Source organism: Octopus sinensis, linkage group LG13 (genome assembly GCF_006345805.1).
Source record: "Octopus sinensis linkage group LG13, ASM634580v1, whole genome shotgun sequence".
NCBI lineage: Eukaryota > Metazoa > Mollusca > Cephalopoda > Octopoda > Octopodidae > Octopus > Octopus sinensis.
The window spans coordinates 11,822,714-11,840,158 of NC_043009.1; the positions used below are offsets into that span (position 1 = coordinate 11,822,714).

The window sequence follows — 17,445 nt, forward strand, 5'->3', positions numbered from 1 at the left end:
ATCTTTTTACACATGCTACCAACACAGGTGCCAGTAAGGCAACATTGGTAACGATCACACTCGAATGGTGCCATTTTACGTGCCACCGGCATGGAAGCCAGTTCGCTGCTCTGGCAATGATCACACTCGGATGGTGCTCTTGGTACCCTACTAGCACAGGCACAAGTGCCAGTAAGGCGACGCTGGTAACGATCACACTCGAATGGTGCCTTTTGATAAGATAAATGCAATTGTAATGCTTGTAGTTGATTTAATTGACTCTTACCTCTCTTAATTTGTTGGAATTGTGTTTATTCGAGAAATAATTTTGGTGGGTAAGAAAATGCTTATTTTTACATGGTTGAATTTTAATTTGGAACTTTTTCTTCTAATAGTACCTCTTTCTGTGAAAAAACCCGAGAATAGTCGTTCTGGTATTAGTCAGTTTTTGGAGCAGTTAAGCGACAAACAGAATTCTTGCAAGAATACTCCTAATAAAGGTAAGGAATTTAATTGTAATTGCTTGTGTGGTAAATAACTTGATCTTTGAACATGTATTATAATTATCATCGTTACCATCATCATCATCATCATCATTTAGCTTCCGTATTCCTTGCTGGACAGTTTAGCTTTCATATTCCATGTTGAACTGTTTGACTAGATGTAGCAGGATTTTTTACATGCCATCGGCATGGAGGCCAGCTTGTTGCTCCGGCAACGATCACATACATATGGTACTCTTAGCACTCCACTAGCATGGATGCCAGTCATCGAAATTGATTTCAATTTCACTTGCCTCGACAGGTCTTATATATATATATTATATATATATATATATATATATATATTATATATATATGTGTGTGTGTGTATGTATGTGTGTGTATATGTTTGTGTGTCTGTATTTGTCCCCCCAACATTGCTCTTGACAATTGATGCTGGTAGGATAAGTACTAGGCTTACAAAGAATAAGTTCTGGGGTTGATTTGCTCCAGCATGGCCGCTGTCAAATTACTGAAACAAGTAAAAGAGTTAGGTCGTTTAATTCTTTTGTTATCATATCTCTCTTGAAATGCGCTGCCATTGTTTCATTTAATTTACAAAATACACAAAGAATCGAGTAAAATGACTGTTATTATTAAACTGGTGGATGGAAGATAAACGCTAAAATCTTGATGGAAGGTTTTTATTTCGATCACTTTAAACAGGAAGTTTATGTGGATCTTTTTGGTTTGAACGGCAGTTTTTTCTAGCGGTGTCATATGAAATTGTCACCCATAATTATGACCCTAGAATCAATCTATTGCATTTCAATCTGTTTTAGGGTTAGGGTTAGGGGTGGGGGGAAGAGTATCTTTTTTTTTTTCACAAATGTAAATAAACCCAATCTGTTTCTTAAACGAGGGACATATTCATACAGCACAGAATGTTTTCACCTCAACAGACGTCATTGATTGATTGAAATTGCAGAAATTAAAGAAAAGAAACAACAAATATCTTACAAATTATAGAATTTTCTCAATAAATCCAAGAGAAAAAAATGTTTTATAAACACATTCTACCAGTATACGAAGTTTAAAAGTGTTTAGTTACGTGGAAATTATTTTTAAAAACTGCTGTTCAAACCAAAAAGATCCATTTATGTCAGAGATGCAGGGGTGGTCTCAAGTGGGTTGCTATCAAAAGGGTTAAAACCTATCGCTCAAACACATTTGAAGATATGTAGAAATAAGCAGAATAATATTAGAAAGAGAGAGTGTGGGGGTGTCTGTGCGTGTGTGATATTAGTAATGGTGTATTTGAAAATTACAATCTGTATTAACCTATTACGTGTTGTTCTTATTCCTACTCAGTTTTTTAAGTTCTCTTTCATTATGCCCATGTTTCTCTTCACCAAATTTTTCTACCAAGTTCCTGAGCCGGTACAAATTACTAACGAACCACCTGAGATGAGATCCCCACTCATGCATATTGAGAGCTTTCTGGAAGCCCTGACAAATGCTGATAAAGATGGCCGTATTGTACTCAACAGGAAAAGTAAGTGCTAACATAAACAACTAACAACAAATGCATTACCATTCTTATTGTCCATTATTATATATGAGCAAAACGTATATACAAACTACCATTTGTTTCATAGTTTACAGAACTATTTGGGGGACATAATTTTCGCAAGCCAGGAGGTCGAAACTGACATTTCACAGTTCTTCACTTTGAAACCAAAAGAGTTTTACATTGATGGGATTAAAAAGCTTGTAAATAGATGGAAGGAAGTCATAGATAATCAGGGAAAGTACATTGATGATTAAATTTCAATTAAAAATAACACTTGATCACTTTTTTTCTTTATTCAAAATTCGGACTAATATTGGACTATGAACTCTGAGGTATTAAGTCCAAATCCGCTGCAGTTATTTTCTTGTAAATTTGAGCAAATTTAATTTTACATGGTTCAGTTCATTGACCTATAACAAAAGCCCTAGAATATGATGAATGTTTGCAAATACATTTGTCAATTTAGCCTAAACGATTATCATTCCATCTTTTTATTTTCATCTTTATTTTTTTTTTTTTTATAGATCTCTTAAGTGTATCAAGTATCAAGTTCCTTTTACTTAACCCTGCTGTGGAATTTAAATGTATTGTGGATGAAGCTCGTGCTGTTGTCATTGCTGGTGGAACAATGCAGCCTGTAAGTCTGAGAAAGTATTGTTATTACTATTATTATTATTATTATTGTTATTTCCATCTTTCTTCAAATTTTCTTCCGTTTCTCGCTGGGTGTTTTCCGTACACCTAGGGCAGAGAAGCTCATTGTATGCATTCCAAGATTACTCACGCAAATTCACAGGTAAAATATGTATTTAAAAAATTATAAACAAATAAATTCATGAATGGATGTTGTTTTCACAGCGATAATGCTCTTCTCAGTACATGAGCCGTTCCAGTTAACACGATTTTTTGCACTTACTGTAGGGATGGTAAGCCTGGTATCATTTCCAAATAGGTTTCAGTACCTTTTTTTATCATTCCTAGAGCTCCTACAATCACTGGTACTGTAGTCGCCTTGAGATGCCTCATGTTTTGAATTTCTATTAGCAAGTCTTTATCATTATCATTATTATTATTATTATTATTGTTGTTATTGTTATCATTATTATTATTATTATTATTTTCCGATTGATTTGCATTTTGTTTCCTCTTCTGACTGGATCTCAGTGAGAGACCTAATGTATATATTAGATGGAAAGAAACTCTCTGAGAAGGTGGGCAGTTGATGTCAGCACAATTTTTCAAACTTCAAAGATTGTTGGTGTCTGAGGGTTCTGGTCATAAAATTTGTTGGTACCTTTTTTGCAGGGCACCCACAACAACAAGGATGATTTTGGTTAGCCACATCCTAGTTATCTCAATCACCTGATCCTTGTATTTCAACTGTTTTCCAAATTCCTTTGCTGTGATGTTTCTATAAGTAGACACTGTCATATCAATTAACAGACATGTTTTTTGTCTTAAATCTTTGATGACAGTGTCTGGTTTGTTATCATTTATTTGCTTATCTGTATATATTCCATAATCCCATCATTGTTCATCATCATCGTTTAATGTCCACTTTCCATGCTAGCATGGGTTGGACGGTTTGACTCAGGTCTGGTGAACCAGATGGCTGTACCAGGCTCCAATCTTGATCTTACAGAGTTTCTACTGCTGGATGCCCTTCCTAATGCCAACCACTCCGAGAGTGTAGTGGGTGCTTTTTACGTGCCACCGGCACAAGGCCAGTCAGGCAGGACTAGCAATGACCTCGCTCAAATCTTTTTACACTTGCCACCGGCACAGGTGCCAGTAAGACGACGTTGGTAACGATCACACTCGAATGGTGCCATTTTACGTGCCACCGGCACGGAGCCACTTGGCTGTTCTGGCAAAGATCACGCTCGGATGGTGCTCTTGGCACCCTACTAGCACGTGCACAAGTGCTAGTAAGGCAACGTTGTTAACGATCATGCTCGAATGGTGCCCTTTTATGTGCCACTGGCACAGAAGCCAGTTAGCCGCTCTGTCAACGATCACCCTCGTATGGTGCTCTTTGCACCCCACTAGCACGGTTGTCAGTCATCCAAATATCAAAGTTTAAAAGGTTTTAATCGACTAAAAATACAGCAATATACAATACAAACAAAGATTGCTAAATTGTAAGCAAAACCAAACTTCAACGCAATAACATTTTTATGCAGCAGGCTGCTACATTCTTGACTAACAGAAATCAACACTGAACATGTCGTGCCGCAAACAGAACAGAACTCCGCGCAGTTGCACTGCAGGCATATAACAGCAATCGAGACAATCAAAATCACGTGATCAAAACTAAAATCACAACAGGATGGTATCGTTTTTTTCCCTCGGTGACTAACTCTGGATGATGTTCGTAAGAGTTTTTAGTGTGTGGGATATTATAGTAACATCATATGCTTCGGTATTAGCCAACTCGATCATTCTATCGGGGCAAAGACTGAGCAACTGGCAATGATGTGGTCAAGTTTGTCATTGGAAAGTCTACACTTTGTGTCTACCTCATTCTATGTGATATTATTGATAGTTCTGTGTGAAGAGACCTTGATCTTGTGCCACTATGATAAATCCTTTTGTTTCAACTTGCAAACCACTGCTCTGCAATCACTGATGAGTTCTTCTCAGATCTACATCAGCTTCCCCAGCTCATTTGGGGTTTTGCCCATGCAACGGATTTTCTCAGCATAACCTTCAAGCTGTCCTGTTTAGCTTTTGTATTACACTTTTTTGCTGCTTTACTGGGTAGTATGTCCTCCTTATCATCATATTTAGGGGAGGTTAAGCTCTCATCTGTATTTATATGCATCATTTGAGATTGAGTATAATTTCTTACCCTATTCATGTTGTCTTACTAGCTGTATCATCCAATCGGTGTTACTCTGGATGTACATTTGAAATCCTATTGCGGTTGTTTTATAGGACGCTTCAAGTTGGATTGGGCCTCTTCTGCCTTCCTTTCATGTGAGATAGAGCCTCTCAATGTCTGATTTTGGTTGCTGTATCCTGTTTAGTGTCAGCAGTTACCTACTCTATGTGTATATACATTGGAGTTCATTCAGATTCCAACTGATGGCATTAAAAGGTGGTGAGCTGGCAGAAACGTTAGCATGCTGGGCAAAATGCTTAGTGGTATTTCGTCTGCCGCTATGTTCTGAGTGCAAATTCCGCCGAGGTCGACTTAGCCTTTCATCATTTCGGGGTCGATAAATTAAGTACCAGTTATGCACTGGGGTCGATATAATCGACTTAATCTGTTTGTCTGTCCTTGTTTGTCCTCTCTGTGTTTAGCCCCTTGTAGGTAGTAAAGAAATAGGCATTAAAGCTATAGTGGACAACTGGTACTGCCAGGGAGTTTATAGCTACAATTCCATTCAGGAAGTTCAGTTCTGTATTCAGGACCATTCTGACACATCTCGCACTGGATGGGTGCAGCTCGCATCCTTTACATTAAATATTAATCGAAGGAAAGAGTCAAGAATTCTGATTAACTTCAACAGTATAAATATTTATTTCTTGATTCGCAATATATACGTTTCTTCCTCTGGGCGAATTGGCAGCCTAGGAGTTTTTCTCTGTAGTCAAGTGGAGTGAGCCAAATCCTGTCCGTTCAAGCATAGTGGAGATACGCCACAAGGTAGCAGCTTGAGAGAGCTGATAAAACACGACTGTCTTGTTCAGCTGCTGGCGTTCAAGAGAGCGATACGAGGGAATTTCGCTGCTGCTAGTTTTCTGCGCATGCGCTTGAGGGAACTTCCGGCAGGCTTCCCGGAAGACTCCAACCCTGTGCATGCGTGCTGGAGATTTCCAAGATGGCGTCACTACAATACTCTTTCCTGATCTTCTCTTTCATTGACCTCTGCTGAATCCCTTTCTCTTCCTATACCCCAAGTTACTTATAAAAGCCTTCTTGAGACAGGATCTTGATAGATGTATCATTATCGAGTCGGGTCATGGTATTAGCTGTCAGTTTACCACACACATATATACAGAGTAAGGCCCTCCACTTTATGATGCTCCAATCTATATAATTGTAATATGTTCCACTTGGGTCCTGCTGCAATTTTCTCTCCCTCGCGCAGTCATATACTTGCTATTCCACTGTTCAATTCATCAATGCTCCATGCAATAAAGTACTGCAGCTTTACTGTGAAATGATGTGTCAAAAATATTTAATTTTCAAACCTCGTTAAGGCATGTAGTTAAGTTTCTTTCAGTTGTCATTTCTTAACCCCTGGCTAAAATATATAAGCATCTTTTACTGATATATTTTGATAGGCACCAAAATATGCCACTGGTTAAAATAAAAATAAAATCGTTTCTTTTTTATTTCAAGGTGAATGAATTTAAAGAACAACTTTTCCAGTCTGTTGGTGTCCAACCGGAAAGAATTTTGGAATATTCTTGTGGTATGTTATAAGGATGAAAAATTTAAGAAATTTCTCTTGTGCCACACTTCAGTTGCAAAACATTTAATTTAAATAATTTTGTGGTAGTAGTTTTCATTCTCTCTCTCACTCTATATATATATATATATATATCATCATCATCATCATCATCGTTTAACGTCCGTTTTCCGCGCTAGCACGGGTTGGACGGGGTCTGGGGAGCTAGGGACTGCCCCAGGCTCCAGTCTAGTCTGGCAGAGTTTCTACAGCTGGATGCCCTTCCTAACGCCAACCACTCCGCGAGTGTAGTGGGTGTTTTTTATGTGCCACCTACACAGGTGCCAGAGGGGTCTGGCATCGGCCACGTTTGGATAGTGCTTTTTATGTGGGGGGGGGTGCAGAAATATAGGGGAGCACCAGTGGGGAGGGGTGGTTCAGAGAAATGATGACAGGTTCTAGGCAAGTAGAACGTAGGATATCAAGAGAGGGGTAATGCATGGTGAAATAGCGTATTGAAGAGGGGGGTGGGAGAAGCGACATCCGGTATGGATGGAGCAAAAATATAGAGATATCCGGTATTGGTGGTGGGGGTGGGCAGGGCGGGGCGGGTGCACCGCGAATACACGATGGTTGATGAATACACGAGAGGCGAGATGGATAATGGATAAATTAGTTAAAATAATTAGATAGATATAGAAATTAGTTAAAAATAGTTAGATAGATAAGAAAGCATGTATGATTGATGGAGAAGTGAAAATAAATAAGCATTCAACTTATCTGCTAGATGAATGAATGAATGAAAGAGCAAAAGTTTGGGGCTGCGTTTTTTAAGTAAAGCTTGTCCGGAAGAAGAAGGCGCGAATACACGATGGTTGATGAATACACGAGAGGCGAGATGGATAATGGATAAATTAGTTATCCATCTCGCCTCTCGTGTATTCATCAACCATCATCAAAACAAATCAAAATAGATGAACATCAATGGAATTTGTAACTTTGTGGTACCAGTGCCGGTGGCACACAAGAAATCTATCCGAACGTGGCCGTAGCCAGTACCGCATCGACTGGCCTCCGTGCTGTGGGCAAGTAACAAACACCATCCAATCGTGGCCGTTTCGCCAGCCTCATCTGGCACCTGTGTCGGTGGCACATAAAAACACCATCCGAAGACCCGGCAAGACTAGTCAGGCCATAACCCGTGGCCCCTACCTGGGACGTAGTCAGTCCACTTGTGCATACCTTCCTTCTTGTGACACTTGTGAAGACCTGTTGAGGCAAGTGAAAATCAAAACAAATCAAAATAGATGAACATCAATGGAATTTGTATCTTTGTGGTACCAGTGCCGGTGGCACACAAGAAAACCATCCGAACGTGGCCGTAGCCAGTACCGCATCGACTGGCCTCCGTGCTGCGGGCACGTAACAAACACCATCCGATCGTGGCCATTCGCCAGCCTCATCTGGCACCTGTGTCGGTGGCACATAAAAACACCATCCGAGCGTGGCCGTCTGCCAGCCTCGTCTGGCACTTGTGTCGGTGGCACATAAAAAACACCATCCGAGCGTGGCCGTTCGCCAGCCTCGTCTGGCACCTGTGTCGGTGGCACATAAAATCACCCACTACACTCTCGGAGTGGTTGGCGTTAGGAAGGGCATCCAGCTGTAGAAACACTGCCAGATCTGACTGGCCTGGTGCAGCCTTCGGGCTCCCCAGACCCCAGTTGAGCCGTCCAACCCATGCTAGCATGGAAAACGGACGCTAAATGAATGATGATGATGAATGATGATGATATATATCATCATCATCATCGTTTAACATCCGTTTTCCGTGCTAGCATGGGTTGGACGGTTTGATCGGAGTCTGGGAAGCCAGGAGGCTGCACCAGGCTTCAGTCTGATCTGGCAGTGTTTCTACAGCTGGATGCCCTTCCTAACACCAACCACTCCATGAGTGTATATATGTATTCGTTTATTTTATGTCTATTTTGCCATACTAACATGAATTGGACAAGGACAGGGAACTTATTTGGGGCTGGATTCCCTTCTTGTTATCAACCCTTGTTTTTCAAGTAAGAGATTTTTTTAATTCTAGTTTCTTAATGATGATGATGATGTCCATTGGACAACTTATAGAAATATTACCTTGCTTTGAAACAGGTGAGGGTTGGTGACAGGGAAAGGTATCTGGTTAAAAAATGTTTCCCTTAAGTTATCGTCTCATTTATGCCAGTGATGAAACATGAACATTAAAATGGTTCAGTTCTATATTTAAGGGATGAGGAATTATGTACATTATTTACATTCGACGGATATTTGTCCATGGGCATATGGCACGATGTTTAAGAATGCAGGCTACTAAACCCCAAGATTTCGAGTTCGATTCCAAGCAGTGACCTGAACAACAACAACAATAATAATAATAACAATAATAATAATAAGAATAATAATAATAACATCGAAAAATACCTTAGGAATGAGAACCCAGGTTCGAAATCTCCCCAAGACACCTGAAGAAGGCTGGAGGGTATATCAGCTGAAATGTTGTGTTATCAACAAACAAGATGAGGACAAATATCCATCGAATGTAAACAATGTAAATAATGTATTAGAATGGTTGTGATGATACACACAGATTCACTCATTTTATTTTTATTGTTTCTTTTTTTTTATTTAGGGCATGTCATACCTGACAATAATTTACTTACTATTGCTTTGGCCAATGGACCATCTGGACAAGAAATGGATTTTACATTTAAATCAAGGAACAATGTTCAAACGGTATATTATGAAGCACTTTTATTCTGTGTTATTATAATAATAATAATGATTGTTAATTAATTAATCGTGTTGCTGATTTATGCATGATATGCTAATTGCTCCAGCCATATCAGCTGCATTCGTTTTGAATTTGATTTTAAAAGCATTTGTTATTCGGTTTTCCTTGTAAGCAGAGAATGAAGGACAGCAGACCCCTGAGGAATGACCAATCAGCTATGAAACTGAATAATTTCCCACAGTTTTCTGTGCCAAAGCATGATATATTTACATTTGTTTATTTTTCATTCAGCCATAAAAATCCTGTCAAAACACAGTAGTCTTCTACCTGGCAACCATCCTGCCCATGGATGCATGGGAGACGGATGTTAACCCTTTCATTACTAACCCGGCCAAAACCGCCTCTGGCTCTGTAGTACAAATGTCTTGTTTTCTTAAGTTTTTAATTAAAATCTTCTACCAAACCTTAGTCACAATTTATGTTCCTAACACCAGCTTAATGATAACTAAGTTATTTTTCTAAATTCTTTGTTATATTTAAAGTAATTGAAAGAAACACAGAGCATCTCAAAGTAAATATGGTAATGAAAGGGTTAAATGGTGCTGGTGATGACAGGTCTTATAAACTGTAGGTTAACTGCATTAAATTAACCTTAAATTTCAATAATAATAGTAATAGTCCTTTTGACTATAAGCACAAGGCCTCAAATTTTGGGGGAGTGGTGCTAGTTAATTACATTCACCCCAGTGTGAAATAGGTGCTTATTTTATCAACCCTGAAAGGATGAAAGGCAAAGCTGACCTCGATGGAATTTCTACGCAGAACTTTAAGACACACAAAACGCCAACTAAGTATTTTGTTTTGGTGTGTTAACAGCTCTGCTAGCTTGCTGTCTTCGTAATAATAATATTTGTAGTGGGCCAGCAATTAGAAGGATGAAGGAAGTCTATTGTATTTACACCAGTGCTATACTGGTAATTATTTTATCAAAGCAGCGAGCTGGCAGAAGCATTAGTACGCCAGGCAAAATGCTTGGCTGTATTTCCTCTGCCGTTACTTTCTGAGTCCAAATTCCACTGAGGTCGACTTTGTCTCTCATCCTTTCGGGGTCAATAAATTCAGTACCAGTTATGCACTGGGGTCGATGCAATCGACTTAATCCATGTGTCTGTCCTTGTTTGTCCCTTCTATGTTTAGCCCCTTGTGGGTAGTAAAGAAATAGGTATTTCGTCTGCCGTTACTTTCTGAGTTCAAATTCTACTGAGGTCGACTTTGCCTCTCATCCTTTCGGGGTCAATAAATTAAGTACCAGTTACGCACTGGGGTCGATGCAATCGACTTAATCTCTTTGTCTTTCCTTGTTTGTCCCCCCTGTGTTTAGCCCCTTGTGGGTAGTAAAGAAATAGGTAATTATTTTATCAACCATCCCCCACAAAAAAAAAAATGAGAAGCAATATCAACATTTGCAGGATTTGATCTCAGAATGTAAAGAGCTGAAAGAAATGCCACTAAGCACCATTGTTTAACATCTGTTTTCCATGCTGGCATGAGTTGGAAGGTTTGATAGCAGCTGGCAAGGCCAGGAGCAACATACGATTTCAAAGTCTGTTTTAGCTTGGTTTCAACGGCTGGATGCCCTTCCTGACACCAACCACTTTACAGCATGCCATGATTGCTTTTTACGTGGCACCAGCACTACTGCTTTTAAATGGCACCATCACCAGTGCCTTTAAATGGCACCAGTGCTTTTGACATGGCACCAGCCCCAGTGCTATTTATGTGAAACCAGCTCCAGTGCTTTTTACATGGCACCATCCCCAGTGCTTTTTACATGGCACCATCAATAGTGCTTTGAAGTCATCATCATCATCGTTTAACGTCCGCTTTCCATGCTAGCATGGGTTGGACGGTTTGACTGTGGGCTGGCGAACCAGATGGCTGCACCAGGCTCCAGTCTTGATCTGGCAGAGTTTCTACAGCTGGATGCCCTTCCTAACGCCAACCACTCCGAGAGTGTTGTGGGTGCTTTTACGTGCCACCTGCACGGGGGCCAGTCAGGCGGTACTGGCAATGACCTCGCTCAAATTTTTTCTTTTTACACATGCCACCGGCACAGGTAGTGGCAGGGTATTGGTCAATTACATAAAGCCAGTACTTGACTGATGCTTTATTTTATCAATCTTGAAAAGTTGAAATCAAAGCTGACCTCAGAAGGATTTGAACTCTGAATATGAAGAACTTGAAGAACTAATGCTAAGTAGATTTTCTCTGATGTGCTAAGAATTCTGCTTGTTTGCCGCTTGCAATAACAATAGTCTAATTCGTCGTTCTTTTATATTCTTTATTCTTATTTTAATTTTTAGCTAAACGAACTTGGTCATGTTGTTGTTAATATGTGCAATGTAATACCTGGTGGTATTGTCTGCTTCTTCCCATCGTATGATTTTGAAAACCATGTGTCTTCCCACTGGACAACATCTGGAGTTCTGCAAAGAATATCAAATAAGAAAAAGGTATTAATGAAATATGATAATAATATTTACGGAGATGTACTTGCATAGCAAGTAACTTGATCTGAGATTGTGTGCTGGAACGAAAATAATTGCAGCGTGGAAGGTGTTTATAAACCATTTAAGAAACACACAAAAACCGTTAGATTCACTTCAACATTTAAATTTAATTTGTCAAAATATTTTCCTCGCTTTGAGACCGCGACCTGTTCACTGACAAAAATATCGTGCTAACAGGTCGCGGTCTCAAAGCGACGAAAATATTTTGACAAATTAAATTTAAATGTTGAAGTGAATCTAACGGTTTTTCTGTGTTTCTTAAATGGCTTAGAAACACCTTCCACGCTGCAATTGATAATAGTATTTTTGTAAAATTATTATCCTCAAAACATTGTGTAATTTCTGTTTGATTTATATTCACATTTCCCATAATGCATGGCTTCAAATTTCAATTATTTGTCATAATAAAGTTCTGCCCATTGACTGCAGTAACACAGGAGGTTCTCTGCTACTATTGCTGATGTGCTCTGCCTTGTCATTAATCAAAACCATATGTACTTGTCTTCGATCATCATCATCAGCAGCAGCAGCAGCATCTTCATTGTTGCAATTTCTACTTTTTCATGCTTGCATGGGTTCGACAGAGTTTATTGTGGTAGATTTTCTGTGACTAGATGCCCCTCCTGTTCAAGCCATGCCAATATGGAAAACAAATGTTAAATGATGACATGTATATGTAAATATACAATATATGTTTGCTTGTTATTATATATATCTGACTGGCCTCCGTGCCGGTGGCATGTAAAAGCATCCACTACACTCTTGGAGTGGTTGGCATTAGGAAGGGCATCCAGCTGTAGAAACTCTGCCAGATCAGACTGGAGCCTGGTGCAGCCATCTGGTTGCCAGCCCTCAGTCAAAACCGTCCAACCCATGCCAGCATGGAAAGCGGACGTTAAATGATGATGATATATATATATATATATATAATATATATATATATATATATATATATATATATATATATATCATCATCATCATTTAACGTCCGCTTTCCATGCTGGCATGGGTTGGACAATTTGTCTCAGGGCTGGCGAACCAGATGGCTGCACCAGGCTCCAGTCTGATCTGGCAGAGTTTCTACAGCTGGATGCCCTTCCTAATGCCAACCACTCCAAGAGTGTAGTGGATGCTTTTACATGCCACCGGCACGGAGGCCAGTTGAGGCAGCGCTGGCAACGGCCACATTCGGATGGCTCTTTTACATGCCACCGGCACTGGTATCACAACTACAGTTTCCATTGAACTAAAAATCTGTAATTGTGAAAATTTAAATGAAATTCCTCAAAAGTGGAATTATCTTTTTAATTTTTCATTTGAATTCTTCAGATATTCAGAGAGGCTCGGAAAGCTGGAGAATCTGATAAAGTTCTTAATTCTTATGCGCAGTGTATTGAGGTAAATATGAAATAATACCTATGTAATGTATATGTACATGCATACACCAGTGTGTGCATATACATATATTGTCCTATTTTTTTTACTGGCTTCAGCCATTAGATTGTGGTCATGCTGGGGCACCTCCTTCAAGTGTTAAATTGATCATGTTAATTCTAGTATTTATTTCACTTGTATATTTATTTTATCAATCTATTTGTCAAACTGCTAAGTTACAGGACATGAAATGATGAAATAGTAGCACAAATATAGGCTAATGGTTAGACAGACTCACATACGCATGTGTGCACACACATACACACATGCATTCCTCCATCTCCACACACGCATAGATGGATTGACAGATGAAAGTTACAAAAATTATTATATAGCAAAATGCAACTATGAGGAAAATTCCAATATAGCAAGTCTGAATATGTATTCACAGTTTTTAATGCCATGTGTGTGTGTGTAGATATATATATACATATATATATATAATATATATATATATATATATATATATATATATATATATATATATATATATATATATATATATATATATGAGTGTGCTTCTTTTTGTGGATTTATGTTTATGGACGATATATACATATACTTATCATTTTCTACTCTAGGCACAAGTCCTGGGATTTTGGGGGAGGCGGGGCAGTCGATTAGATCGACCCCAGTATACAACTGGTACTTAATTTATTGACCCAGAAAGGATGTAAGGCAAAGTCAACCGTGGTGGAGTTTGAACTCAGAATGTAAAGAGAGACAAAATACCACTAAGCATTTCGCCCTGCGTGCTAACGTTTCTGCCAACTCGCCTTACATATATATATATATATATATATAAATACAAAATGGGACAAGAATGCAAAACATCCAGACAGTTAAGTGAAACAAAAAAGGGACAACAAAGCATCCAGATAGACAATACAAAGAAAACAAGGACGGGTCATTCGGAGTTTTCTTTCCTCAGTCGAGTTCCAGATTATCTTTGCAATTTCGGCTGGTTATACTTGAGATTGCTCCAATCTGGCCAGCCCCAAGGAAAAACTAAGCTAAGAGCATTAGATTCCTTCGAAGAAAGCAGCGAATATATATGAAAACAAGGACGGGAAAATAAACAGAGAATGTTACACAAATACAAATGATAGGACATAACAACAGGTGTCTTTCGACTAAGGACAAATTAAATTAAGCTGGCATGTGTCCTCCCATAAATAATGTGTTTTTTTTATACTCCTCTCATTTTACAAAATTAAGATAACAAAGTTCTTTTTTAATCTAAAATATACTCTCCTTTATTTTCTACAGTTCTCTTCCATCTATCTGGTAGACTTGCAAGGCCTCTCTTCCAAAATTCACTTGTCCCTGATGAAAAAATACTCCTCTAGTACTGTTCTGACCTTGTCTGTAGAATTCATATTTTTACTGTTCAAATGCCTTTGAAGACTGCTCCATCTGATTATCATTTATTCTGCAATATCCAGCAAATATGGTGGGTGGGGCATTGTTTCCCATTCAAACTGCTCCAGGCTTTGGAATGTTATTCTCGCTGTACATGGCCAAGCATTATTCTGATGGAAGAACACCTTTCATCTTGAAGCCAAAGATGGTAATTTTTCTTCTAGCGCTGACTGAAGTCATTCAAGCTGCTCGCAGTAGGTCTCTTTTGTTATCGTTTGGTTTGGTTTTAAAAGTTCAAAGTGGAGTATAGCTTTCATATCCTACCAAACAGATAGCAACACCTTATATATGTGAAGACCTTCTTTAGCCTGGGGTGCTAGTGTTTCTCCTTTCCCAATCCACTGTCTTCAGCTCTTGATATTTTTATAGAGAACCCATTTCTTGTCACTAATCACTATTTAGTCCAAAAAAGGTTCATTCGTGAGAGGTGACAGCAAAGAAGAGCACACTTTCACTCTCTGCTCGCGATTAGACTCGGAAAGTTTATGAGGAACCCATTCACCCAATTTGCTTACTTTTCTGACGGCACACAGATGTCGATGAATGGTTGAATGACTGAATCCAAGCTTCTCCGATAGTTCCTCAACAGTTACAATGGGATTTTGTTCCACCAGGATTCGCAGGATATTCTTGTCGAGCTCTACAGATCTTCCAGGATGAGGCTTGTCTTCTAGGCTGTAGATTCTGACTCAGAATTTCTGGAACCACTGTTGATACTAGGTTACATTCATTGTCCGATCCCTATATACTGCATTAATAATCGTCACACTTTCTGTTGCGTTGTTGCCTTTATTGAACTCATAAAGCAAAATATGCCGAATACGCTCCTTTTCCACTTCCATTATAGCTTTGAAAACTTAGCTATTAAAACTAAACTGCACTCTTTAAAACTTGCACTAAGAGTAAGTACAAGGTAATATTACTACCTGCTTTTAAAGCAAGTTGATGCAGGTAGTTTATCCCATCCCCCTCTGACTTATAGTTCATGCAATTGAAAAAGCTGCATTATTTATGGGATGAACCAATATATATAGATATATAGATATGATAGGCTTCCATACAATTTCCATCTGCCAAATTTCACTGATCTTTTACTATAGCTTTAGGATATTTGTAAAAGATGTCTGCACAAGGTGGCCACATGGTGGAATTGAAATTTAACCCATGTGGATGCCAAGTAAATCTCTTAACAACCATGTAGCCATACTTGCTCCTATGAATTGCTTTAGTCTAAAATGTTTCACTATTTCTTATTCCAGAAATGCAAATATTCTGAAGATACCAAAATAACTGGTGCCATTCTGTTCAGTGTTGTTGGTGGCAAATTGAGTGAAGGAATCAATTTCTCAGATGATCTTGGAAGGTAGGTGAAACGGTTATTGTCATTTGCCAGAAAATAATTCTTGAAATTAAAGAAAAGTAAATCAATAAAAATAGAAAGCTTTCTTGTAAATTATTAATTGCATCTTTGATTGGAATATCTTTAATTTACTGTTGTTCATAATTAGCATTCTTAAGGTGGCAAGCTGGCAGAATCATTAGCACACCAGGCAAAATGCTTAAAGGCATTTTATCTGTGTTTGCGTTCTGGGTTCAAGTCCTGCTGAGGTTGACTTTGTCTTTCTTCCTTTCAGGGTCAATAAAAAAAGTACCAGTTGGGCACTGAGGTCAATATAATTAACTTAACCCCTCTTCTGAAGTTGCTGGCATTAGCAAAAACTTGAAACAAATAATTAGCATTCTTTTATCTTCCAAATAGTTAGAATCTCTATACATATAAACGGCAAAATGTCTGTCTGTCTGTGTGTGTATCCTTTATACAAATCCACAATTTCTCAGTTAGAGGGCTCGCATTTTCTATGGTCATTCAAAACCATCCAAGGGTGGCCGTGCACATCTTTACATTTCCCCAGTCACCCTGCAAAGCCATTAAAAAATCAATAGAAGTGACTTTTTTGTGAATTTTCTATCCAAAACCCAAATCAAAATGCCCGAAACTTGATACGCCAATTGAACGCCAGCTAGCTGTATGTGATTGGTTGGAGATTTGGACAGTACTCGCGTGTATGTGTGCACGCACACAGCTGTATATGCATGCACTAGCACTATGACCCAGGGTTGCCTGATCATAATGCTAGTAGTGTATAAAATATAATCTTATATTGTTTATTTGTCAATCTTTATTATATACAAGTGTTCTGCTTTCTAGTTTGCTTTATGATATGGAAACTGTGTGGAGGTCCATCATATATATGTGTGTATATGTGTGCCTTAGTTTCTTCTCACCCACCCACCCACTGCCTTTCAACCAGTGTTGGTTTGTTTACATCTCTTTAGCAACAGAAACTGATAGATTAAGTACAGGACTTAAAAAATTAGTATTGGGGCTGGTTCATTTGACTAAACCCTTCAAGGTGGTGCCCCAGCATGACCGCAGTCCAGGAGCTGAAACGAATAAAAGAAAAAATGAAATTAATTTGAAAAAATAAATTTAATTGGTGAACCATTGTATCACTGAAGAAGCACTAAAGACTTTATCACAGTGTTACTATTGCATTAGTGTAGTTTCCAGCATAGAAATAAGTTCATAAGTTACACAACTTGGGCAAGTATGGCTGTACGGTAAAAATATTTGCTTTGTAACTGCATGTTTCAGGTTCAATCCCACTGCATGGCTTCTTCTATAGCCTTGGGCTGACCAGTGCCTTGTGAGTGAAACTGGTAGGCAAAAATGTAGAAGTGTATCATGTGTATATGTTTGTGTGCCTCTCTCAACAGCTGTGGCTGTGTGGTAGGTAGCTTGCTT

The 17,445-nt window shown here is 38.8% G+C and overlaps 1 protein-coding gene across 2 annotated transcripts in view; it reads left to right on the forward strand.

Moving 5' to 3' along the window:
* LOC115218500 (ATP-dependent DNA helicase DDX11-like) overlaps window positions 1-17,445 on the forward strand; it is an 86,711-nt gene that overhangs the window by 42,809 nt on the left and 26,457 nt on the right. The window contains exons 18-25 of one of the 2 annotated variants that reach the window (XM_029788358.2): window positions 375-479; window positions 1,891-2,016; window positions 2,559-2,671; window positions 6,386-6,458; window positions 9,112-9,215; window positions 11,577-11,726; window positions 13,113-13,181; window positions 15,899-16,002. In XM_029788358.2, the coding sequence (XP_029644218.1) occupies window positions 375-479; window positions 1,891-2,016; window positions 2,559-2,671; window positions 6,386-6,458; window positions 9,112-9,215; window positions 11,577-11,726; window positions 13,113-13,181; window positions 15,899-16,002 (844 nt within the window). The remainder of the gene's footprint in view (window positions 1-374; window positions 480-1,890; window positions 2,017-2,558; window positions 2,672-6,385; window positions 6,459-9,111; window positions 9,216-11,576; window positions 11,727-13,112; window positions 13,182-15,898; window positions 16,003-17,445) is intronic. The other variant, XM_036508155.1, reaches the window with a different exon arrangement.